Here is a 25,476-nt window from a genome sequence, read left to right as displayed (position 1 = left end):
CATGGAAAGTTACCAAAATCGTTCCAATTTCTAAGAACTGTAGGAGTACTTTCAGTGGGGTGAACAGCAGACCTATTAGTATTCTTTCTGCTCTGAGTAAACTTATAGAAATTGTAGTCTTTGATCAAATGTTTTTAATAATTTTTCTGTCAATGGCCTTGATTTTGAGTTTCAGCATGCCTATAAAGATGGCCACTCAACCTGTACAGCCTTCCCTGCAACACAGATGGCTGATGATTGGCTGAGTCAAATAGATGACAAAGAAATTGTTGGTGCTGTCTTGCTTGACTTCAGCGCTGCGTTCAATGTCGTTGACCATGAACTACTACTGAAAAAACTCTGCATATGGCTTCAGTTCAAATGCTGTCAGCACGATGAAGAGCTACTTGATTTACAGAATGCAGTGTGTTTACTTCAATGGCTATTTTTCTGTTACAAGAAAGTTATAATATAAGGTTCCCCAAGGTAGGTGTCTTGGTCGTCTTCTCTTCAAATTTTTTACCAAGTCCAACAATAGTCTAAGTGAGCTAAATTAAGTTCTGCAAAGTAAACTTGTATGTGTGTCAAATTGGGTAGAAAATAACAAGCTTGCAAGCATAGCAACTTGTACTAAATGTATTGAAAGCTGAATTCACAAATGGATTGCGTGGCTTTTGCTGCTGCTGAACCTGCGCAAATAACACAAAAAGCAACCGTCTTATTCTCAAAATACTCGCAAACTGTGTTGTTGTGTGTTGTTCAATGTTTCTTTTTCTATTATTTTCAAAGTCCAATCGGCACTAAGGGGGGGCTATAGGATTTTGTCCTAGGGCTTGTCAGGATTTTGCATCGCACCGGCCCAGCACCCCCAAGAGTTTCCTCACAATTTAACATTTTCAATTTTTACATCACAGCAGTGGTTGTTAGGTTAGGAGAAGTGGTTGCTTAATTTTTTAATATTGACGTTATAACTCTGTGTGTGAGATTCAGGATCTTGTGCATTTCCATTGTCCATTGTAATAAAATTGCCTTTTTATTTATTTTTTGCAAAAACAACGTTAATCACGGTTTGTGAAGTAACATTACTATAACTTCTCTGTTTTCGTAGTTTATATCAGAACCAAATGGAAATAATAGTGCAATAATAATGTGCAATCGAAATTTCATTTAGTTAAATGATTTATTTACGTTCATGAATTAATGTGACGTAGCGGCCTATCTACTTAAATGTGCAGTGTGTAGAATTTAGTGGCATCTAGCGGTGAGGTGGCAGATTGCAACCAACTGAATACCCCTCCCCATGGCGGTGTAACAAGGTGGCCTCCATAGAGGAGATGGTGGCTGCAAAACCCGCGAAAGATGCAAAAAGGCCCTCGCTAGAGCCAGTGCAACGTGTCGGCCTCCGTGCAGTGGTGCCTCCAGAAATCTTTCATAGGGGTGGCCAGTCCAATGGGGCCACTGAAAATCTTGGGGTGGTACACCAAAACCTTATTCACATGTTCGGGGGGGTGGGGGGTGTAAGAAAGTGACTGAGTGTGTATCCCCGTTACGCACGGTGCCTTTTGGATCTTCAATGAAAACACACTGTTATTTTTTGTTTGAGTGGAAAACCAGCCTCGCAAGGGAGAATTTCTGCTCTGCTTGCACAAATGCGGTCCCGCTAGCCTGGGGGACGGGCGCAAGGTGGACCCTCCCTACGCACTCGCAACTGCTCAACACTCGCTCGCTGGTCAGGTTGACTTTTGAGAAGATGGTGGCAGGGATGGAAAACACAGTGAAATGAGCGGAGAACAATTTTAGTTGCTCAGACACTAAATAGAACTAACCATACTCATTAGTTAAAGGTGGATTTTTTTTGTACTGTTTCTCTATTGTATTTCTCTCTTTCTCATTGTATGCTATGTCAGCTAGACAGGATCTATGGACCTGTTCGAAGTGCACAAATGTTTGGAGCTGCACGGAGCGTCCCTGTTACCATAGCAACTCACTCTCCCACTCCTGTACCCGACAGCGCAGGAGAAGAGGTGACACTTTGCTGTCAGAAAAGCTGCTGCTGCGCTGACTCTCTTGGTCAAAATGTGGGACTGGGTCTGGTTGCGGGACTGTCCCGCACAAATCATGACGTTTGGTCACCCTTAGCACAGACATAGAACGAACTAACAAGACTATTTTCAAGTGAAACGGACGATGATGGGGTGGGATGTTACATAACAGCTCATTAAATGTGATTTTAAATATATCAAAAACCATACGGCGCAAGTTATAATTTTTATGGCACAAATCAGCAAAAACTTTGCACAAATGGCAATCATTTTATAAAAAATTGAATCAGATGGGTGCCAGCTCAACGGAGGTGTGTGCGTGTACTTAACTTTGCTGTTGTTAGATCCAAAATCGGTGACGTTTTGACTTTTTTTAGGGGTCTCCAGCCAAAAGGTTTGAGAACCCCTGCTGTAGGTTATTAGGTAGGTAGATAACTACGTACTGTACATAGGTAGATGGATAGGTTAATTGTTGGGTAGGTAGATAACCTAAAGGTGGGTAGGAGGCTTGGGCCGATTTACGATTAAATCGTCTATCGCCGATCGTCACCATCTATCGGCAATTGACTCCATCGGGATTGACATTGATGACAGACGTTTTTTGTTTTATTTTAATCCACCAGGAAAAATCCGAGAATTGAAACAGTGTAGTGCAGTTTGACCGTGTGTTTAGTTTAACTATGAGTGGAGAGAGGGAAAGGGGGGGGGGGGGGTGTTGGCTCTCGCTCTTGCCGCTCAGTGCTGTTGAGAACCTACTCCGGATCTCACTTCCCCTCTACAGTCCCATACAGAGACTTTGAGGGGCCGGTGCTCAAGAAAAGGCACATAGACCCCCAGCATCGGTTCAAGGCATTTTGCCGCTCTAGTCAAATGGAGCAGCAGAGCGGAGCGCAGATCACTGGGAGGAGACGCCCCGTTGTGGTGTGCGTGATCTGTGATCTCCACTCCGCTGTGCGCACATCGCAGCCCCCCCCCCCCCCCCCCCCACCACACTTGCGTGCTTCTCTATATGCAAATCATGTGAGAATAATAAAGCAATATATAATATAATCTCATATAGAAAGAATTTGATTTATTTTGTTTCCTTGTTTCTTACTTGTATGGAAAATTAAAAACGTAAACCTAACTCAGAGAATTGGAGTGTTTTGGTTTCTGCTCCAGACAGCGGTGTGCGCCAGCCCCTGTGCCTGTTTTTATAATTTAGATCTATTTACTTTCGTTTGTTTCCTACATGTATGAAACAATACTTTTAGACACAACTGAGTTAAGGGACTGTCCAAGTCCTTACTCCGTACTGTTCCATTAAAAGAACGGGGGAACAGAAAGCAACGGGTTTGCTTGGGTTGCTTTCTGTTGCCATGGGACTTAATTTAGTAAAAACTGGATGTATTTGTGTAAATACTTTAGTTGTAAATAATAAATTCTGCACTTCTGGTGCGTGCGTGCGTGTGTGGGTGATGCACCAGCCCCTGCACAGCTGGTTTGCTTGATCAAACAGCTTCTTTTCTTTTTCTGATATCACTTGGCTTTGTGAGCAAGGCAGGGAGGGAGAGAGAGAAGGAGAGGGTGTGATAATGGCACCTGCCAACTTCAGTACCATGCCTTCAGTTTCTGCAGGCTTGGACCCTGCTGGATAAACACTCACCGGCCTCTCCACGGTTTCCCTAGCGACCAGAGTTCTTGGAAATCCTAGCAACTGCCTGGTCAGCGCGTCTGCGCATGTGTGTGACTTTTGTATGTGTGTGTGTGTGTTTGTGTGTGCGTGTGTGCGTGTGTGCGCGCGCACGCTGCAATCATGCTTTATCTACAGTACAGACGGTGTGTAGTATCATTTGCGGTGCAAAATAGTCTCCAGTCTCATCGTTAAGGTGTCGAAATGTGTGTATGAATGTAATTTTTAATTTGGGCCATACAGTACGTACCTTTCAGGGTTGTTATCACCATTATTTTATCTTCGTTGAAAGCTTAATCTCCAGCCTTTATTGACAAGGGCTGTGTTTCTAGATAGATATTTTGCAAGTTTGTCCCAGATGCTTTTTCTGACCTTATTTGGTACAGAACCATTACTTATACATGTGTTCATAACATCAAATCTGGCACATAGTTTTATTCCCTTAACATTTTAATTCAATACTTTCGGCATCTATGCTTGAGATGAGGTTTGGACCGGTTTTTGAGACATAACATTTATTCAATTAATCAGGTAAATTAACACAATCGAATCATGGCAGACGCCATAGAATTGTTGGGATAAATATATATTTCTGGGTGAAAAAAATAATGTATTGAGATACAGAGGGCTTTGAAAAGAGTTTCACTGAGTTGTGTACAAAATTAACACATTCATCCGATGGAGCCTTTGGTCCTCGAGCCAAATGGAGCTTTCAAATTTTGGATTTATTCTCCGCTTAGGCATATGAGGCTATTCCCGTCCTCGGCTTTTCTTCTAGTCATTCTGCTCATTCTGCGCCGATCACGTCCTTGGCACATCCTGCTGGCGGGGTTCTCATGCAATCCGCAGGCCGCTGGTAGGGGGAGATGGAAATTTGTGAAACGTTGGGTGATGGAGAGAGTGAGAGTATTGGAGGGAGAGAGGGGAGGTTTGACAATGCAGCGCTCATGGCTCTCCGCAAGCAGGTGTCCGCTAGACGTTCGTGCTGAGAAAGGCAAACTGCAGCGGTGAGAGGTGACAGAGGAGGGAGAGGGAGAATGATGGAAGAATGCCTTCTTCCCTCTCCTCTCTCTCGTCCACCTCTCTTCTGCGGCTCGCCCGTCCGTGAGGCAGCTGTCCATAACAGGTGCGACAGGCCCCGCAGGCAGATGGACTCCGAAATTAGGTAGCTGGCAAGCTCCCGCCATGAGACCTCCGCGCCGCCGCCTATGTGCGCGTACATTGCCATCCAGAGAGTGTGCCAAAACACACACGCACGCACGCACACACACACACACACACACACACACACAGACACACGGGGGGGAAATTCATTCTAACCTTAAAAAAATAAAAACAAAACACTGACACATCCACGGAAGAAGGCATCTGACTTACCCGAAAATTTGAAATTAGCTTTTGTGTTGCAAGCTCAAAATTGCAAGGCTGTAGTTATTCATCCAATCATAGTTCATCCCAGTTCCAACCATAATAGCAATGACAAGAGTGTGACGGAGACATGTCCCAATCACGCACGTTGCTTGTTTCATTACATTAGGAAACGGAGTAACTTTAAATAACCTGCTTTGAAAACAAAAACACACTGTTTTGGCGCAGCGATCAAGGGCGCCCAATTGCTAGCACGCGGTGGGCACATTCGGTACCATCAGAGATGCTGCAATCAGGGTGCAGAGCCGTGATTATTTAAAATTATATATTTACAATGATATATCGAGGGGGACAACTCTATGCTTTTCCAGGGGAAGGAGATCTCTATTCGCTGTCCCTGCCGGTAATTTCCTCCCCTGCTCGTGAGTCATTTAAAAGATTTGTTCGCTACAAATGAATTGTTTGCAAATCTTCCATCAAAATAAGGAGCTATACTGAAAAGCCCAGTTCTACATGTTCCTGGAGTTTTTACTGGTTAACAGGCAAGTGGAGTGTGTGGGATCAATATTTTAATTGTGAAAACTGTGCCGTGACAGAACAAATGGTGGAAAACAACGGCATAGAACATGTGAAGGAGCACATACTGAACTGTACACACACACACACACACACACACACACACACACACACACACACACACACACACACACACACACACACACACACACACACACGAGTAGAGAAAAGCAGGACACACGCACACCCATTGCACACAGCGAGTGCCAACATCACGGTCATTGCAGAAGGCAGAGTAACCCAAAAAAGTCAGCCATCATCAGTCAGCATGGTCGACCGGTTACCAAGCACAAAGTGTGTGTGTGTGTGTGTGTGTGTGTGTGTGTGTGTGTGTGTGTGTGTGTGTGTGTGCGTGTGCGTCTATGTCTGTGCACCACAGGTGTCCATTTAAAATATTAACACGTACAGTGCACAACACACACACACACACACACACACACACACACACACACACACACACACACACACACACAATAGTAAACATGTTCACTCGCTCACTCACATCTGGAGCATGGGCCTCGACATCTGTCAAACGCTACTCCTCTGGATCAGACTGGGCAAAAACATGAGTGAGTGTGTGTGTGTGTGTGTGCTACTCAGCATGTGAGTGTATACACAATTGTGCGCTCCTGTGCACAAAATGGCTGCAAGTCAAGTCAGTTTTGGAACAGTTAATAATAAATTAATTGTGAATTGCAATTGGATACATCTCCATCACCCACTCACATACACACACATTCACACAAGTTGTGCAATAATATTTGTGCAATAACACTGGTTTTACATTGTACAAACAGTTATTAAGTACAGTAATCATTTATATTTATAATTGATATCCTATATACCCAACAATTGTTTATCCTGTGTATAGTATTGCATTTTTATATTCTGTATATTTTCATGTATCAGACTTCTTTTGTTTTGTGTTTTTGGGCTATTTGTGTATCGGATTTATTTTATTTATTTTATTTTCACGTAATTTCTTGAATTCTCTTTCATTTTATGATTATTTTATACCCGGTCTTCATTTTTCATCCATTTTAATGCTAATCCTAGTCTAGTGAAACGCACCAAACCTCACCAGAACAAACTCCTAGTATATGTAAATGTCCCTGGCGGAATAAAGTGATTCTGATTCTGATCTAAAATTACCTCCATACCTTGAAACCTCAAGTTAAGGCCCGGTGTCCGTTACGCTCCTGCACAGACCGTGTATGTCATATCTTTGTTGATTTTCTTGGTGAAAAGTTCACTGAGGCAGCGACTTTTCATGATCACTGTAATGCGGCCTGTGAGAACAGCAAAAGGCAACGTTTTAGTTGCTCATTTGTAGATACAAAATGGAATGCCCCTCACTTGTTACACCAGACAGCGAAACACTACATTTCACTTTTCACTCATTACATTTCTTCCAAACGTTTGAAATACAGCTTTACTTTCATACTTTCAAATCCTTTCTGTATTTTCTTTTTTTTGGGGGGGTTAAAATATGCACTTTGAATGATAATAACGCTCTCTGTCAGGTCCTCGTTTTCAATACTCAGAACCCCGTTGGGTTGTCTGCACCTGAGGAGCCCCTTTGCTTCCCACAGGAGCCCATTTTTTAAACCTTTATTCCTTTCCCTTCCCCTTTTCCTCCTTTCTCCAGGAGCTCGTGGAGGAGGGGTACGGCCAGATCACCACGGAGATCGAGGAGGCCAAGCCGTTCTTCTACGCAGAGGACTACCATCAGCAGTACCTCAGCAAGAAGCCCAACGGATACTGCGGCCTGAGCGGGACCGGCGTTTCCTGTCCGATAGGAATCAAGAAATAACAGCGACGTCCTCCCCCGTCCGATAATTCTCATTCTCACTGTCCTTGATTACAAAAGCAAATTCTGCGTCACGGAAACATCCTAATGTGGGATGATGATGATACAAAAATCCAAACAAAGTAGAATCGGGATCAAAATTTTCCTGACACATTCCTATTACAATGAACATTAGCTTCCGGCCAATTTCATATCTTACTTTCTCGCTCAATTTTCAAAATGGCGGTGTGGTTAGTCATCGAATGTTGCTCAGCTTAGCATTATTGCTGCAGCCGGCAGTAAACAAAACAGATTCTCACCAACACTAGGGCAGTAAGCTGCAAGCCAGTGTAAAAAATTTGTGTGTGTGTGTGTGTGTGTGTGTGACCGATAAAAGTAGATAAGATAAGATAAGATAGTGCTTTATTGATTCCCCGAAGGGCCAAATCAGGACAAATTCGGAAAGAATTCCCAGGTATCCTTTTTCACCATAAATGAGGGCCATCAAAAAATATTAAATATTTAGAAAATGGCGGTAAAAATGACCAGAGGTGGTCTTAAATGTACAGCTATTGATGCACTTTGCTATCTAAATTGAATTCTTTATTTATTTTTAAATAAATATTTTTTATGACTACTGGAGCAATATTCCATGCTGATCCCACTGTGCACTGTGTACAGTACAGAAAATGAGAATAAAAATTGATTCTAGTTTTCCATATTTCACTTTTATGGATTTGATGGCGAATAAAATAATGTATTCATTTATTCATCACACTTTGCTTTCGGTATCATTTTGTCAATCTCACAGTGATGTTTGTATCACAGCAACAGCCACGGCAGCAGGTTGGAAAGGAGAGAAATAAATAGATTGATTTGAAAAGTATTTGTCCTGCTTTTTTCTACTCTTGTGTGTCTGTCTGTCTGTCTGTCTGTCTGTCTGTGTGTCTGTGTGTGTGTGTCTGTGTGTGTGTGTTTTGGGGCAGAGTTGTGATGACCTCCTTTCCCTAATCTTTGCCTAAAGCCTTGTTCTACTCTGACTCATCTGTCACAGTTGTGTGTGTGCGTGTGTGCACATGTGCTTGCACGCGCGTGGGTGCGTGCGCGGATGGTTTCACTTGTGTCGATGCCCCAGCTTGGAAACAGTTTTAGTTGTGTGATTATTAGTGTAATTATGGATCTGTCTAACCCATATTCTTTCCCTACCAATGGGCTCCAAGTAAGCAACAAATTTTTCACATTTTTAAATTAATATTGCACATGAAATGACATAAAAAAAGATAGATCTGTGTTATTATTATTATTATTATTATTATTATTATTAATAATTATCCTGTGCTACTTTTTTGGTTATATTTGGCAAGATGCAGAGTATTTTTTACTATTTATGCCTCGATTCAACTCAATTATTCCTTAACAGTGAAGTGATCAAACAGATCTCAATTAGAATGGAGCAAAATACAACCTCCTGGGGAGAAAAAAGAAAGATTTAAAAAAGCCAAAATAAAGAGGTCAACAATATCCTCCCTGATCTCTCTGTATAAATATTTGTTTTCATTTTTTATTTTCATCTGGTCATTTCCTCATGCCATGTCACTAACCTCCATGTCATTTCAGATCTACCCTCTCCCTTTGTTCTCTGCCAGATTGTCTCTTGCATTAAACTGAGCGTTCCCACAACTGCTTCTCTACCTGTTTCCTGTACCTTCTGTTCGAACCCTGAACCCTGACCTCCCTGGACCCTGATTCTCTGCTTGATTCCTTGGACACTGATTCTCTACCTGTTCCCTGCTGGATATGTTTGCTTTCTCTGAGTGATCTCCTGGTTTTGACCCCTGCCTGTATTTTGGAATGAACGGTGGACTTTGGCTTCTTACCTGATTGTTTTTGTGTCATGCTTATTAGGGGTGTGCGTTTCGTTGCCTTTCAGGTATACAAATGTTGTGATTCAGTTCACTAAAAAGATTCCTTCACTGATTTGTTGACAGATTCACCAACAATTTACATTCACGAAAGACTCTTTCTTGCAGTGGATTAATTCAGTGAGTTCCCCCCTGCAGCCAAAGTCTGTGCAGGAAGTCTGCTGGCGTATAATTACATTAAAACAAGTTTGACTCTCCACACCTCTAATTGACATACTTTACCATGCACTATTACTGATGGAGCTACATTTTTCTTTTTTCTTTTTTTTTCTTTTTTAATCAACTCTTGCGGTGTTGGCCTTTACTCAAGTTTCAACCCAAAAGTCTTGTGCTCCACTCAGACTTGAAAAGCAACAGTCTCGTAGCACTCACACTGTAAGCACTGATATGGAACGTATTGTGAAAACTAAGTGAAAACCTTGGGTTGAAACTTGAAAGGAACTAAAGCAAGGTTGTGAAAATAAGCCCTCCACCATCCAGGACCACTCAACAGGCCCGCTGCTGTATTGTAAATAACATTATGCTGTGCTGCCCTCCTCTGGTAGTTTCTAGTACATGAAGTGAGGCAGGTTTTCATATAAAAATAAATCTTATAAAAATTGAATTTACAAAATTCCAATGTATGATTTTAAGTCACATCATAAATATCAGTATAGTTAGTATAATAGTATAATAAGAGTGTTATAATATACTGTATATTTATATGTTAGATACTTATAATATAATAACATTATATAATATATTAGTATTGTATTAGTATAATTCTGTCATCAAACGAGAGGAAATGTCACATTATTTGTGTAAATATTATTTGAATGTGTTTTTTTAGCTTAAAATTTTGAAATTTATTTGTAATTTTTAAGTTGAGAAAACCCAAAAATGAAATAAATAAAAAATGTTTAAAGTGAAATCGTTTGAATTTAATAATTATTAATTAGTAATAAGATTAAACTTTTTTATTAAGTGAATTATTTTATTCTAATTTAAATCATGGAATTGTGGTAACTTAAAAAAATTGATGCATATATTTATGTGTGTGTGTGTGTGTGTGTGTGTGTGTGTGTTTATATATACGCTACTCACAAAAAATTAGGGATATTTGGATTTCGGGTGAAATTTATGGAATGGAATGTAAAAAGTTCACGCTACAGTGATATTATATCATGAAAGTAGGGCATTTAAGTAGAACCATGCAATGTTGATTTCCTCATCTCAAACAATTTATTGAAACAAAAGCTAACAACAGTGGTGGGTTTACCACAACAAAAAATGTCAATGTCTCAATAACTTGTCATGTGCCCTTGAGCATCAATTACAGCTTGACAACCACGTCTCATGCTGTTCACAAGTCGACTTGTTGTCTGCTGAGGCCTGGCCCCCCACTCTTCTTGAAGGGCGGCCCTCAGGTCGTTGAGGTTCTGGGGTACAGAGTTACGAGCCTCTACACGGCCACTCAGCTGATCCCATAGGTTTTCTATGGGACACAGGTCTGGAGAAAGTGTAGGCCACTCCATTTGAGGTGCCCCAGTCTCCAGCAGCCGTTCCCTAGGACGATGATGCCTGTGCCTGGTGGTGTGGTCAGGTACCCTTGCAGGTCGTCTAGCACGCAGACCACGCTGATGTGAACGGTTTCGAATGGTCTGACGTGACACTTGGGTGCCTCTCACCTCCCTTAAATGTGCCTGGAGTTGAGTGGCATTCATCATCCGGTTCCGCAGGGCACTGTTCACAATGAAGCGCTCATCAGTGTGGGATGTGGCCAAAGGACGTCCACTTCTATGCCTTTCTGTGACTCTTCCAGTCTCTCTGTTGCAACCTGCTGATGACACTCTGTGACACTCTAAGCTCAGTGGCCACTTCCCTCTGAGAACATCCTGTTTAAAGCCTCACAATGGTGAAGAAGAAGAAGAAACAGTCTTTAATTGTCACACGACACGCCACAACACATGCTTGCACACACACACACACACGCACGCACATGCTTGATGGTGGCCGGTGAAATGGCTCCTCTGCTTTTGACCCATCCTGGCTTGTCCTTCCTCCGGGGGCACAGCCAGGAGCAGTGGGCAGCGTACGTGGATGCGCCCGGGGACAAGTGTCCATCGCTGGTCAGACGATGTGTGCATGTTTTTGGTGGGGGTCCTTACTGACGTGGAGGAAACCCCATGTGAGCACGGGGAGAACATGCAAACTCCACACAGAAAGGCTCCTGTTTTTTGGAAGATAACCCGCCGGAGCACGGTGCCAACAGTGCCCCAGGCGGGAATCGAACCCAGGACCTTCTTGCTGTGAGGCAGCAGTGCAATGCACTGCGCCACCGTGCCACATGGTGAGGTTCTGTTGATCAGTTGTTAGGTGTCGTCTTGGTCTCATGATGTCAAAATGTGAACAGCATGATGAAGAGGACTGTTTCAATACCAATTCTAATTGAACCAGGAAATGTATTGGTCGATTCATGGATCAAATACCTGTTGTGAATTTTGCCGTTCAGCTCCTTGTTAGAGAACAGCAAGTTGTGCAAAAAGAACTGAAACATTGAACAGTTGGACATGTGCATTCAAAAGTTTAGAGAAGGTCAAAAGAAGTTCACCTGTAAAGGTTATAGTGCATTTTAGGTTCATCCTGAAAATTCACCCGAAAGCCGAATATCCCTAACTTTTGGTGAGTAGCGTGTATATATATATATATATGTGTGTGTGTGTGTGTGTGTGTGTGTGTACAGGTACTCCTCACTTAACGATCAAGCATGTCGTTAAGTAAATTGGTCGATAAGCGAGGTCCCGTGTTATTTCATGGTAAGGGGGCGTGGCCATTGTAAACACTACCGACAGACTGTGGGAACGAGACTGAGACTGAGAATGGTGATGAGATTAGATGTATACAGTGTAAATTGTATATATAGTGTATATATATATAGTGTATAAAGTGTGATACGCGAAGAGATGCTTGACGCTGAGATGCCGCGGCATTGTACAATACAGACTGGTCAGAGATCTGGTCAGAACGGTCATTAAACAGGTAAGTCGTTAAGTGAGGAGTACCTGTATATATATATCCGGGCAACATACTGTAAACAAGTCTTTACTTGGTGTGTTTGTTGTAGCTGTAGCGACGGATTACCAAACGGCCGTTGCCTGAACTCCAACACAGCACAGAGAGAAACGTTATTGAAACCTGGAAGCAGACAGCGGGTGGAGCATCCCCCATCAAGTTCAGGAAACCTTTTCATGGTATGTCGTCACTTTTTACGTTTTCTTTTTCGTCAAAGATAGTCCTATTATTATTATCGTTATTATTATTTCTGTTATTATACTGCTTGTATTGTCAGTGTTTAAGGTAAGTTCTTTAGGTATATATATATATATACACACCCACACACACACACACATATATATATATACATATATATGAATATAAATATATATATGCATACATGTGTTGAGTGCATTGCACTCCAACTCCCAGAATTCTATTTGAACCAGTGTGGGGTTTTTCTTCGTTTAACGTTGGATGTCACCATATTCACCATTTTCCTTCTTTTAAAACTCTATATAAAGGACGTTTTAAACGGTCATTTATGAACACGGTAAATGTCCAGCTGATCAAACCACTCGCTGCTGTTCTGGAAAAATGAGCTTCCCCATTAATTCCCTGACATATGTTGTGATGCAAAACGCGCAGTTCATCCAACGGCCGCAAGGATCCAACTGAATCTTAAGGGTAACCATTTAAAGGTTCAAACAGTAAATTCCTGCATTAAAAGGTTGTATTGATACACAAGTGTGTGTGTGTGTGTGTGTGTGTGTGTGTGTGTGTGTGTGTGTGTGTGTGTGTGTGTGTGTGTGTGTGTGTGTGTGTGTGTGTGTGTGTGTGTGTGTGTGTGTGTGTGTGTGCATATATATATTTGCTTTATAAAACCATCATAATAATTTATAGAATACATGTAATTTGCCTATCCTTGTATACATTTTCTTTTCGGCTTCTAAGTTGATCATTTAAATCAGAGGGGGAAAAAACAATGACAAAGATTGGATTTGATGTTTATCACAAGTGTGACGGAATTAATTGAAAAATCTTCATAAAAGTTATTTCCATTTCTAGCCAGTGCCTTATTTATAAGAGTGATCTATGCGCTGTATATCATACCCCTCACATACACACATACACCTCCCACTATATTTATTTGTGTAATGTCCAATGGGTTAAACCTCATCAATATGGCAATGAGTCAAGTACAATGTTGTATTTCCAAAATCCAAGATTCAAGATTCAAGATTTTTTATTTGTCACATACATATACATACTTCCATACATATATGCAGTGAAATGTAATGACATTATCTGACAATGAATAATATAGGTTATTATTATAAATTTTATTGGTTAAATAATTAGTCGTAATTCAGTTTTAATACATTTCAATTCTAAATCAGATGACAACAGGGACACGTTTACATGCTTTATAATGTTCCATTCTGCTCCAGAACCGGCATTGACCCATGTGATGCATCGGAGATGGATCCCTCCGGGCCGTCTTTTCCCCAAAATGGCGCTACTACGACCAGTCGGCCGTGCCAGGAGAACGCCCTCTCCATGGACAACGCTGCTCCTCATGTGTTACACCACGGAGCCTTACAGCTGGTCAGTATGTTGCCCCTCAATTGTTCTTTATTGATTGATCAGGAATTGTATCGCTTATTTATTCAAAAAGGAACAATTAAATATTCTCTCCGTGCCTCAAAAGATAATAAAGTTTTGTCTTGACGTCAATACTTGTACTTACTAAGTAGGTATAGTAAAGTCCATGTTACAGTATTAGTGATGCTACAATACTGTTAGCATAGTGCAACTAATTAGCATAGTGCTACTTTATAGCAACTTTGTGTAGCTAGACATGTTATCTTTTTTTAATCTCAATTTTGTTTCTCTTCTTAAATTCTCTTTCCAAAAATCTCCTTTTTGACTGCCCAGATTTTTCTTCTCTTACACCCGAATTTACCCGGAAAGTGTACCCTTGTGTCAGTAAAACATCCCATTGTGATCCGTCTTTCTGTTTGTCTCAATCTACACGACAACAGATATTGGAGCCTATACTGTGCTGTACGGTTCTTTTCCGCTCATTATTATTATTATTATTAGTGGTCGAACGATATGGGTTTTTTTAATGGCTGACATATAATGCCGATATCATGATTTTGTTTGTGTGGTTTTTTTTGCATCTGATAAGATACAACAATTTAATAATATTTGCAATATCTGCATTGTTTCTGCAGAAGCACTTATTTTTAATAAAAAAAATGCATCAACTGAATAAATGTTCACAAATAATCAAACAACTAAACTCTGTTAAAGAAAACCACTTATGAATGAAAAATAAATGATTATAAACTGTAAAAAATAAAATAAAAAATAATGCAGGATTTATTATTTACAAGTAAAGTATTTACAAGGGCTGGCCCCTGAAAGTTGACGAGTCGAATCATCGGTTGGGGATCTGTGAGTCGTGGGTTTTTTGGTTTTTCAGTCAGTGTGCATTACGATAACAGGATAGAACATAGAGGCTTACAAAATACACAGGGATAACATTTCAATGGGGAATTATAAATAAGGGGAATCATAAATATATTTTTATATGTGTGAATGAACACGGCTCTCTGTGCGCTCCGATCGCCGTGCCCCATTCCACCAAATGAAACTACTAAAACCAGTGTGGAGACGGGGCACAGAGGAACGGGGCACAACTCGTAGACTCATTCAGATTATTTTCTGCGCATAACGCATGGAGAAGGGGGTGATCGGGGAGAGAGTCACGAGTCCCCATCATGCACGGTTTTGTCCCATTACGTTCCATACGCACTTGTTTCATTCCATAAGTACACGTAAAATAAAAACACACCGTTCTAGCGTGCTGATCACGGGCACCCCGTCTCTTGCCTGCGCATCGTCTGTACTGCCAGAGAGGGAGGTGCGCAAAATGAGCCCAAATGTCGCTCTCGGTGACCCCCCTTGGGATGGCGCCCTAGGCGGCCGCCTATCTCGCCTATAGGAAGCCTCCGCCTCTGCCTCTGCCCCTGCCACCCCCCCCCCCCCCCCCCCCCAATCAAATAGTCAAATTTTGCCATTGAACAGCCAAATCAGATTCAACTGACAAAATTCTGAGTCGTGTTCAGCCCTAGTATTTACACAAAAACATCCAGTTTTTACTAAATTTTGTCCCATAGCAAAATAATATAACGGGGAGACAGTGTGACACGGCACAGGACAGTGGGGACATACAGGGTTTATGGTTGTAACGGGACGAAATGGGACACTCACTTCCCACACACTTAACTCAATTTTGTTTAAAAATTTTGCTCCATACAAGTAGGAACAGACAAAAATAAATAGATCTAAAATAAAAACACAGGAAATAGGCCACGGGAACGCACGCACAGCGCGGCGCTCTCTGAAGGGGAAAAAGAAAACTCCACCGGAAATCTCAGAGTTAGGATTACATTTTGCCTCAAATGCAAAGTATTTCCAAACAGCGCTGCTGCTGCTTTCTTTCAAAACTGCTCGCAGAGGCTCTGCACCATATTTAATGAACTAACACCATAACAAACCTGAAGATAGCAAGCGAGTCAGAGGAGCGGTTAGGCATGAAGCCCACCGGAGCTGATGGGGCGGGTCCAACCCGAGCCCGACGTGAAACCCATAATAGGAGAGCGATTAAAGAAAGAAGTAGCGATTTTCAGTGATGTCTGGTCCGACAGGGTCAGAAAGAGTCCCTCAGTCCGCTCCAAACATCCCCGCATGTAGAGCATGTGGGGATGCATGTCGATTTTCAGACTGTTCTTTGACAACAATCATCTTTTTCTTCTCCTTCTTCTTCTTTGGGCTGCTCCCGTAAGGGGTCGCCACAGCGGATCATCTGCCTCCAATACTTTCTGTTCTGCTCATCTTCCTCCCTTACACCAACCGCCTCCATGTCCTCCCTCACCATATCCATAAACCTTCTCTTTGGCCTTCCTCTTGTCCTCTTGCCTTGCAGCTGCATCCTCAGCAGCCTTCTCCCAATGTAAGTCTCATCTCTCCTACACACGTGTCCAAACCGTCTCAATGTCGCCTCTCTCACTCTTTCACCAAGCTGTCCAACCTGAGCTGTCCCTCTAATGTACTCATTCAAATCCTGTCCATCATTGTCACTCCCAATGAAGATCTCAACATCCTCAACTCTGCCACCTCCAGTTCAGCCACCTGCCTTTTTGTCAGTGCCAGCGCCTCCAAACTGTTCAACATAGCTGGTCTCACTACCGTCCTGTAGACCTTCCCCTTCACTCTTGCTGGAACCCTTCTGTCACAGATCACTCCGGACACTCTTCTCCACCCACTCCACCCTGCCTGTACTCTCTTCTTCACCTCTCTCCCGCACTCTCCGCTGCTTTGGATGGTCGACTCCAAGTACTTGAACTCATCCGCCTTCTCCACCTCCACTCCTTGCATTCTCAGCTTTTTCGCCGCCCTCCCTCCCATTCAGGCACATGTATTCTGTCGTACTCCTGCTGACTTTCATGCCTCTTCTCTCTAATGCATGCCTCCACTTCTCCAGGCTCTCCTCAACCTGCTCCCTACTCTCGCTACAGATCACAATGTCATCCGCAAACATCATAGTCCACGGAGACTCGACAACAATGAGTAAGGAAATTCGAATACAATTCAAATATTCAAAAAACAAACTATTCAAATGCTGAAATTGCCACTCGATTGTGTTTCTTAGAATAAATATTAATTTTATAAATGATAAATATAAACTGGCTAACGTAAGCGAATCATTCCACAAGTTATAAGCCATAAAGTTCAATATAAGTTCATCCACTTTGTTGCACAGTGAACACACAGAGAGAAATAATCCGGTAATTGTGCAAAGTCCGCGTTGGCGGAGACTCTCCTCTGGCGTTTCACTCTGTACAAGGGAAAGTGTGTCTTTGAACAGAAAGACCAGTAGTCCCACAGATGTGGCGATTAAAGTGTGAAATAAATCTGACCATCATCGACGGAATGTCCTTTAGTGAAGAGGTTCCCAACAACCAGCTCGCGGACAGCATCGGCATCGACAGCATCGACATTTGCCAGCGAGCCGTAAGAATGCGGGCGGGATTTCTTCAGGAGCGATCTGCGATGTGTTCCACAGCTCCGCAGCAGCAAGAAACTGAATAAATGAAATACATCTAGAGTTTTTATTTGCTTTTTCTGGAGAAAAGATCGAGAACCCATCTGATCGGAGATGCCAAAGCGTGTGTAAGCCCCCCCCCGCTAAATTTGAGCATAATACATTTGAATGTTAAAAATAAAAAGCGTAAAAATTCGAATGGAATAATAGAGGAATATCTGCAGCCCTGATTTATTTATATATTATTTATTTCTCTTTTTAGTTTACATATATTTTATTTTATTTATTCAGTGTTTAAGGTAAAGCCATGAGAATACACTTAAAACTACAAATTGAGCATTATTATTATTTTTTTTTCCTTAGATATATATATATATATAGTGATATTTATCGACATTGATCAATATAAAAAAACATATTGTGATAACAGTTTTGGCCATATTGTCCAGCCCTATTTCATGGAAACAAAAGTTATTGAAAATATGATTCACGTAAAAGTCACCACTATGATGTAAGTTCGACTGCTATCTTAACCCTCCCTAATTAAGTAAACCTATGTAAATATGTCATAATTGACACACACGAGACCCAACGTCACCTGAGACTGGACATGTACAAAGTACTTACACACAACAAGGTAAGTTATAACAATGAAAAGGTTTGGTTTAAAGGTTTAAAACGTCATGTATAAACCGTTTCCTACAGCTAAACGTATAAGGACATAGAAATTAACAATGAATGGAATAATCCTCTTTCCAAAATTGAAGAAGACCAAAAACCATCAACCTATGTGCATTAAAAAAAACTGTAATGGAACATGATGCACCATAAACTGATTCCATTTCCATTCCATTTTCATGTTCCATTCCATTGGAATCGAACATGGAATGTTTATTGACATAATATTTCCAACCAGTTGATATTGTACAGGGAGTATTAGGGCAGCACTTTGACATTTTGTCTGTAGCAGCAGCAGAATTATTGGCAAATGAAACTAATAAAGCAAAAAGTTTCCCAGTTCTTTTCCCAAACAACAATGGGAACGTTTCATACGTGTTGTGTCCAAACTTTACAAATTCACCGAAAATTGAAGAACATTGGCGTTACATTAAGAACACAGTCACTTTGTATCATCATCAACCAATGATATCTAAATCTACGGTTCCTCTCTTAGTGGTCGTAAAAATCGAAAATATTATAACTTGTGTTACATTGCACAGAATCCAGATAACTGTAATATGTATCTAACATGACTAAACTGGACCAGCTGTATTGTTGCCTGCAGCTATATTTATTATTATTATTATCTATTTATTTATTTATTTGTTTGTTTATTTATTTTACTTTCTTTCTCTTGGCAGGTTCCAGGCCACCTCTATCCTCACCATGTGGTTCAACAGCAAATAGGACAGATGCAGAGAGTTTTATATGAGCAGAGCAGATTGCTGTCGTTGCTGGGGACAGGTAAGCACTGCATCACAGTGACCCTATTGATTGTTCTAAAGACTCGGTAGAAAAGTATGTGCTAACTATAAAAAATGTTCATCAAAACAGGCCATGTGATGCACTGCTATCAATCAAAGCAGCTTAAAATCAAAGTCCATACTCTTGAATTGATTTTCAATGTATTTATTTTATTTATCTAAAGGGGACCTATTATGCACCTTTTCAACGGGTTAATATAGGTCTCTGAGCTCTCCAAAACATGTATTTTTGAAGTTTTTAGAAGTTTTTACAGAACATACCATTCAGGTTATGCATTCTAATATGTCTCTTTAGCCTTCCTGTTCCTGACACTCTGTTTCAGTGTGTGTGTTGCTTTAAATGGTAGTTTGGTGGTCTTTATTCTACTGGAGCCCCACTTGATGTAGGCTACCTAGAGCTGACTCTTGGTGAGAACCAGGAATTAAAGGTATAAAGAGTAAGCCAGCAGCCATGCCTGAACAACTCGCCCATAATTCCCGTGTGATACCCTACAGATCCTGTGATGTCGCACGGTGCTACTGGGTTCACTCTGGGAGGTTCCGGGGGAGATTGACTTAAAGGATTACGGAGCGCTGAAGAGGCAGATTCTCACGCAGCTGAAAAAAATAACCAGAAAAGAATGGAATAGATCCAAAGTAGACATATCCAGCACAGTAATGAGATGGCAGACTTCCAGCTTGTTTAGTCTCTATGTAACCTTCCTCCCTGCTATTTATCGGCTATCTGATGTTTGTGGCACTCTCTATGTCATTATAATGAAGACACAGATTAAATAACTTCTTCATTTATACAACTTATTTTCTAAGTTTGTGGAAAAAATAACTGGTTCTGATATAGGTGCCTGGTGTTGCATAACAGACCTTGTCTGTTTCTATGCTTCTTTGTAGGTTTGCCAATGTGGATAAGGGCCGCCATTTCTTAAGTTCACAGTTGTTTATATGTTTCTGAACTGCCTTCCAGACCACTCAGTACCAAATGAGTCAGTCCAGACCTGAAGCAGAGTTTTAATTTCTCAGGCATGAAGTTGTCAAAATGACTGTGACCTTGAAGTGAAATACAGGTAAATAGCATAGATGAGCATTCTGTAACTATGATGAGTGTTGACTGCCATGGTGGCTCAGATTTTGCTGATAGCATAGCAGCTCATACCCAACCCCCTTTTTCAAACACACACGCTAGTTTCTAGAAAGGCAAGTAATAACTATGACCCTTCTACCCATCCAGTTGTATCAATATTAGCCATGTGTACTTTATACTCAGAGTGACCAGTATGTTATACAAATTTATTTGATACAGAGAAAACATCCCAAATTTGCATTGCAGAGGCAAAAATGCCAAACAGTTGGAGGCAGATCTGATTCCTCACAGAGGAGACTTTCCCATGGTCCTGCTGTGATGTTATCCTTCTCTAAATTGGATTTGCCTACACCGGGATTCTAAGCTTTTCAATATTCTCCTTAATATATTCACGGCAATTGTCATGTTTAAGCACTTGAAACTCCAGCAATGAAATAAATCACATTATTAAAAAAAAAAAAAACTGTAAAAAAAAGTAACAGTAAACAAATTCCAGCTGCTCCCCAAAGCACAGTCAATTGCAGAGTTTGCAAAATATCAAACAGTTCAGCTGAGTAGAGTATTAAAACACTGCTGCTTCAGTTGCATTGTGTGTGAAGACACCATTCCCGTGGCAAGTTGGACTGGTTTGAGCCATTAATAAACTCTTGTACATATATGCAAAACACATACACACACCTGCACACAGGGTTATAGTTCACCTGAAAAATGGACAAGCCTTTCGCAAACACTGTATACTCGAGGTCAAACCAAAGTAACATAAAGTAGGTAAATCAAGATATGTCAAGAATGTTTTGCTTTGTAACTCGAAACCATCGTACAGGTAGCGGGAGTATGTTCTTAAGAAGGTGGTATTGCCTAAGCAAATTAAATTCAAAGAAGCACAGGTTACAATGGACTAATAGCAGACTCAAGCAGAAATAACTTAAAGACGTTTATCTTAACATCTAATATTGTATCAGAGGTCACCTGAGGAAAAAGGGTTTTGCTGCCGTTCACTATGTTTGTTCTGGTCCTTTCTGCATTAGACCTGTAACATCACATTCCTTATCCAGCTAAAGATCCGATTGACCAAAATCGCAAGCTTCCTGCTTTGCTTTAAAGTTGTTATTAATATAATAATAATGATGATGATGCTATGCTAATAATTATTATAATATATTTTTTATCATGAATACTAACAACTATTGTTACTATATAATAATTATAATAATAATAATTATAATAATAATAATAATAATAAAAATAATAATACATATGAACAAAAATATCACTTCTTTACCAGCGGCAGGACTTGGCATCTAACTCCAGAGTTAGTGGTATTGGTGTTGTTGGTGGTGGTTCTGCTGCTCGAATCGAGGTCGGGCATCCTCTTGAGTAGTGCAGCAGGGCAGAATGCTGACACATAGGCGTCCCTGAAGCCAGAGTAGCAGAAGCAGTACAGCAGCGGGTCCAGCAGGCAATCCATATAGGAGAGCACCATGAGGGCATCGTAGACCTGCACCACAATGGTCTCATGGTCCTGCAGTTTTTTCCACCGCACGGCAAGCAACGTTGCTCTGGCCAGGGTGCACGGCAAGAAGCACACAGAAAAGACCAAGACAACGGACATGACCAGTAACACGGCCCTCCTCAGCCTGGTCTTGTCCCCGACTGTCTTCTTCCGAAGCCGGTGGACGATGCGTGCCGTGCAATAGACGAGGATGAAGAAGGGGATGATGATCTGTGTGAAGAAGACCACCTTGAAAATAGAAAAAAGAGAACGGAATGCTAAATTTAAATTCTTTGAATTAGTACAGAGTATTTTTCTAAGCCTGTGACTGTGAGTCCAGTCTCATGTGGTTATTCCATTTTTCTTGGCTCTTCGGTGTTCTTACATAGTGAGGCCAAAAGCTTGATTATTAACTCCTACATAACCGGACTGTGTAGGAAGGACATCATACACAATCATTGTCTAACAAACTAAACCAAGCTGAACGATACCGGTGAAATGCAAAACAAGATTATTTATAAATTAATTTCCTTAAGCCACTCTTCCTGGTCACGGCTGTGACCTGACAAAGGGTGTTTGGAAAAGGAGATACCAAACAGATTTACCAAAAGAGAAGAAAAAAAACACTAAGCACGAAAACACGAAAATTGCCACTAAGGGCACTTGAAGTTTCACAGGAAGTATTCACTCACACGTCATTCATTCATTCATCTCCAATTAGCCTAACCTGTGGAGCCTAAGGTGGAAACTTGGAAACTAAGGTGGAGCACCCGGCACCACTCAAACATGGGAGAACATGCAAACTCAGTTTAATGCTCCATGCCTCATGCTTCTCTAGACCTGCAAGTCAACAGCTCTACCCACTCTGCCAATGTACCCCGAAATCCAAGACAAGACATGACAACATGGCTACCTCTCTGAAGATGTCAGTCACTTTGTTGTTGAAGTCCCCATTGGTGCGGCCGAGGCTGTTGCAGCACTCGAAGGTCTCCACCATGGTGGGCACGGTGAGGGGCAGGAGGAGGAACCAGATGAGCAGCGAAATGAACGGTGACTTTCTCAGGGCCCGGACACAATTCCTCTTGCCCAGGTGCACCACGTTGAAGTAGCGGTCGATGGACAGGGTGGTGAGAAAGGCGATGCTGGCGCCGCGGTTGAGGAACAGCATGAAGAGCAAGGTCTTGCACAGCACCTTGTTCTCGCTGCGCCTCAGTCCATTCTGGTAGTGGTAGGCCTTGATTGGTAGGCACACAACCAGCAGGAAGTCGGCAACCACAATGTTGAAGAGGAAGATGCTGTTGGTCTTCCAGAACTTGAACCTTGAAAATAAGAAAGAAAAGATGTTTAGTTACCCCAAATTCACACCAAGAGCATTGCGTCAAGCATCGTGTCACGTGAGTGTTCATTCGTCCAATTCACACCGACTTTGTCTTCATTCCAGTCTTTAAAGGTGACACGTGCAACCAGCTGCAGTGCTCTCGTGACTTTTTACTATTAAGAAGACATAGAGTATGGTGAAATTTCTCAATTTTCAGTGGGTAAGTGAATCTATGCTTTCGTTTTTCAACATTTTATTTGCAGGTCGGTTTATTAATGAGGTTGGATTAGTTTATGAGTTTAGCATTGCTTATACTGTGTTGCACTTGCCATCTTCTGGCTTTAATACAACGCATTTCATCACTGGAATGAGTAATAATCTATAAAAACATTTTATTTTTTAGCAGGAGGAAGGCGTGCCGATTCTACCGGCTCCAAAAGAGAAGGCATTTGCAGCAATGAAAAATGCAGCAATGGGTTCATCCCATTAACCAGTGGATTTATAGTGTTTTCTGATTATTTTTTGTTATCAGTTATTTGTGGTTTGATTATTAAACTAAGTACATTTGTAAGAACGTATGTATTGCTTAATAATTCCATATCAATAAATCGACAGATTTCTCTACGACAAAAATCTATTGCTTTTCAAGTCAGTTTGACTAGAACCCACACGTAGTTGACTCCAACCAGCAAGAGACCACGCTTTTCCACTGTCCTCCATGTTGAAGATGAAGTAAATTGAAAAGTTTTCCTGGGCATGATATTTGTTTTTGTGTGGTTAAATTTGGTGTGGGAGAAAATGTATTTGTTTGTTAATTAAACTCTGGAATCCATGTTAGGACCGTCACATCACATAAAATATTTTAACTAGATACGTATGTTTTGAAGGGACCTCTATGGGGAATGATGCTCCAGTTGATGCGTGCAGCCAGGAAACAAGACACAACATGTAGAAATGCAGTGGTCCAGGAGCCTTACGTTATGACGCCACTTTGCGTGTCTAATGGAGCCGGTTTGAATCAAAACATTGATTAACAGCGTTTCTGAACCGTGAGATAATGAGACACACAAAAAAAATTAAGCAAGAGAGAACGAGTCAACTTTTACTCAAAACTATTTAATTCCATTTAATTCAAGTTTATAATTTCACAAAAGCGTGAAGTTTCAAAACATGAAACAGAAGACATTTTGTAGTTGAATTTTACAAACTTCATAGCAACCTCCAATAGTCGTAGCAACCAAATCCGTGTGTATTCTGGACAACAGCAGGAAGCAGCAGTTAGTGGCGAAAAAAAATTCAACCTGATCCAGAAGATAAAGTGGTGTGCCAAACTAAATTAGAAGAAACATATCTCTAAAATGTAGTGAGAAGATGACTAAGATCTACTGAGAAACGTACAATTTCTTCAGAAGATTGCTTAAGTACATGTAAATGCAAGTACATGTAACAAGTAACTAACCATTTCTCGATACTGAGTACTGATCCAGACCATTATCTTTCCTCTTTTTCTGTATATTTTAGGCTTTCTAGACAATCATGCGTCTGAATGGGGTCGTACACATCATTAGCCAGATACTATATGCATCATGAGTTCAAAGTTGACAGCGGGGGAATAGAAACAGTGCATCCTTTTTTATGAAACCGTGGTGTGATTTTTAAGTTATGTTATATGAATATTTATGGGAGTTCCGGGAAATTCTGAGACATACTCCACTTCAATCTGATTTTTTATCTCCCGCCGCTCACCTTTTGTCACGCTGTAAAACTATTGTGTCTGCGCGTTGCAAGGTCAAAGTTCCAAGTGGTTAAACTTTGAGCGGAGGACCACAGCGCCCGGTCAAAACATGGGGTGTCTTTTGCTACCGGGTGTCCTCTTAGGTAAACAATGGCTCATAGCAGCTTTAGACCATTAGTTTAAGGATTGTTGGGACATAATGTTTGGCATACAAAGCATATTGCCCCATTGTACAAACGTAGATATCTAGCCCCAATGTGTCAACAAACATTCTCAAATACCATGGTTTTGGTAATTGGTACATCCTTGCAGTAGCACATTTGTTGTGTTGGACTATATAAGATATACCATCATGATATACGTATTCCAAATAAGATGATAACACTATTTTGATAATAATATTACATAGAAAAAATATGATAGTGAAATACTGGCCTGGCTACTCTAATCGACACAAAGCATCCTAATCTATCCTGGTACAGTAGCTTGTGCACGGACTTGTCTGTGGATCGTCAAGAGTTTGTGTGTATTCCATGGGGGGTGTGTGTGTATATGTGTGTGTGTGTGTGTGTGTGTGTGTGTGTGTGTGTGTGTGTGTGTGTGTGTGTGTGTGTGTGTGTGTACCTGTGCGTGTGTGCCTGTGTCTGTGCGTGCGTCTGTGCGTGCATGTGTGTTGATTACCTGAAGAGGAAGATGTAGAGGACGGAGAGGTTGAGAGGCAGGCCCAATGTAAACTCTCCAATCATGATCGACGATAGGACCTGGTACATGACTGTATTGCTGGTGTTGCAGTGGTCAGGATTCAGCGTGAAGTTCCCCATACCAGGTAGATTTGTGGGTACCGACATTCAATTAATTTTTACACAGTTCTG

At 41.2% G+C, this 25,476-nt stretch overlaps 2 protein-coding genes across 2 annotated transcripts in view; one reads left to right on the top strand and one right to left on the bottom strand.

The window, feature by feature from the left end:
- msraa (methionine sulfoxide reductase Aa) overlaps positions 1-8,201 on the top strand; it is an 89,302-nt gene extending 81,101 nt beyond the window's left edge. Inside the window, exon 6 of the mRNA XM_080019470.1 lies at positions 7,286-8,201. Coding sequence (XP_079875596.1) covers positions 7,286-7,450 — 165 coding nt within the window. The 3' untranslated portion in view covers positions 7,451-8,201. The remainder of the gene's footprint in view (positions 1-7,285) is intronic.
- A 13,128-nt stretch (positions 8,202-21,329) lies between these two features.
- On the bottom strand, positions 21,330-25,425 carry LOC307247521 (12-(S)-hydroxy-5,8,10,14-eicosatetraenoic acid receptor-like; the record flags this gene model as incomplete). Its single annotated transcript, XM_080023682.1, has 3 exons — positions 21,330-21,800; positions 22,465-22,870; positions 25,286-25,425. The coding sequence occupies 3 exons, from the start codon at positions 25,423-25,425 to the stop codon at positions 21,330-21,332; spliced, it is 1,017 nt and encodes a 338-aa protein (XP_079879808.1).
- Positions 25,426-25,476: the final 51 nt, after the last annotated feature.

The sequence above is a fragment of the Zeus faber genome (genome assembly GCF_960531495.2).
Source record: "Zeus faber genome assembly, chromosome: 2".
NCBI lineage: Eukaryota > Metazoa > Chordata > Actinopteri > Zeiformes > Zeidae > Zeus > Zeus faber.
The sequence above is the reverse complement of the archived record's forward strand: the minus strand, read 5'-3'. Positions and strand labels throughout refer to the sequence as shown.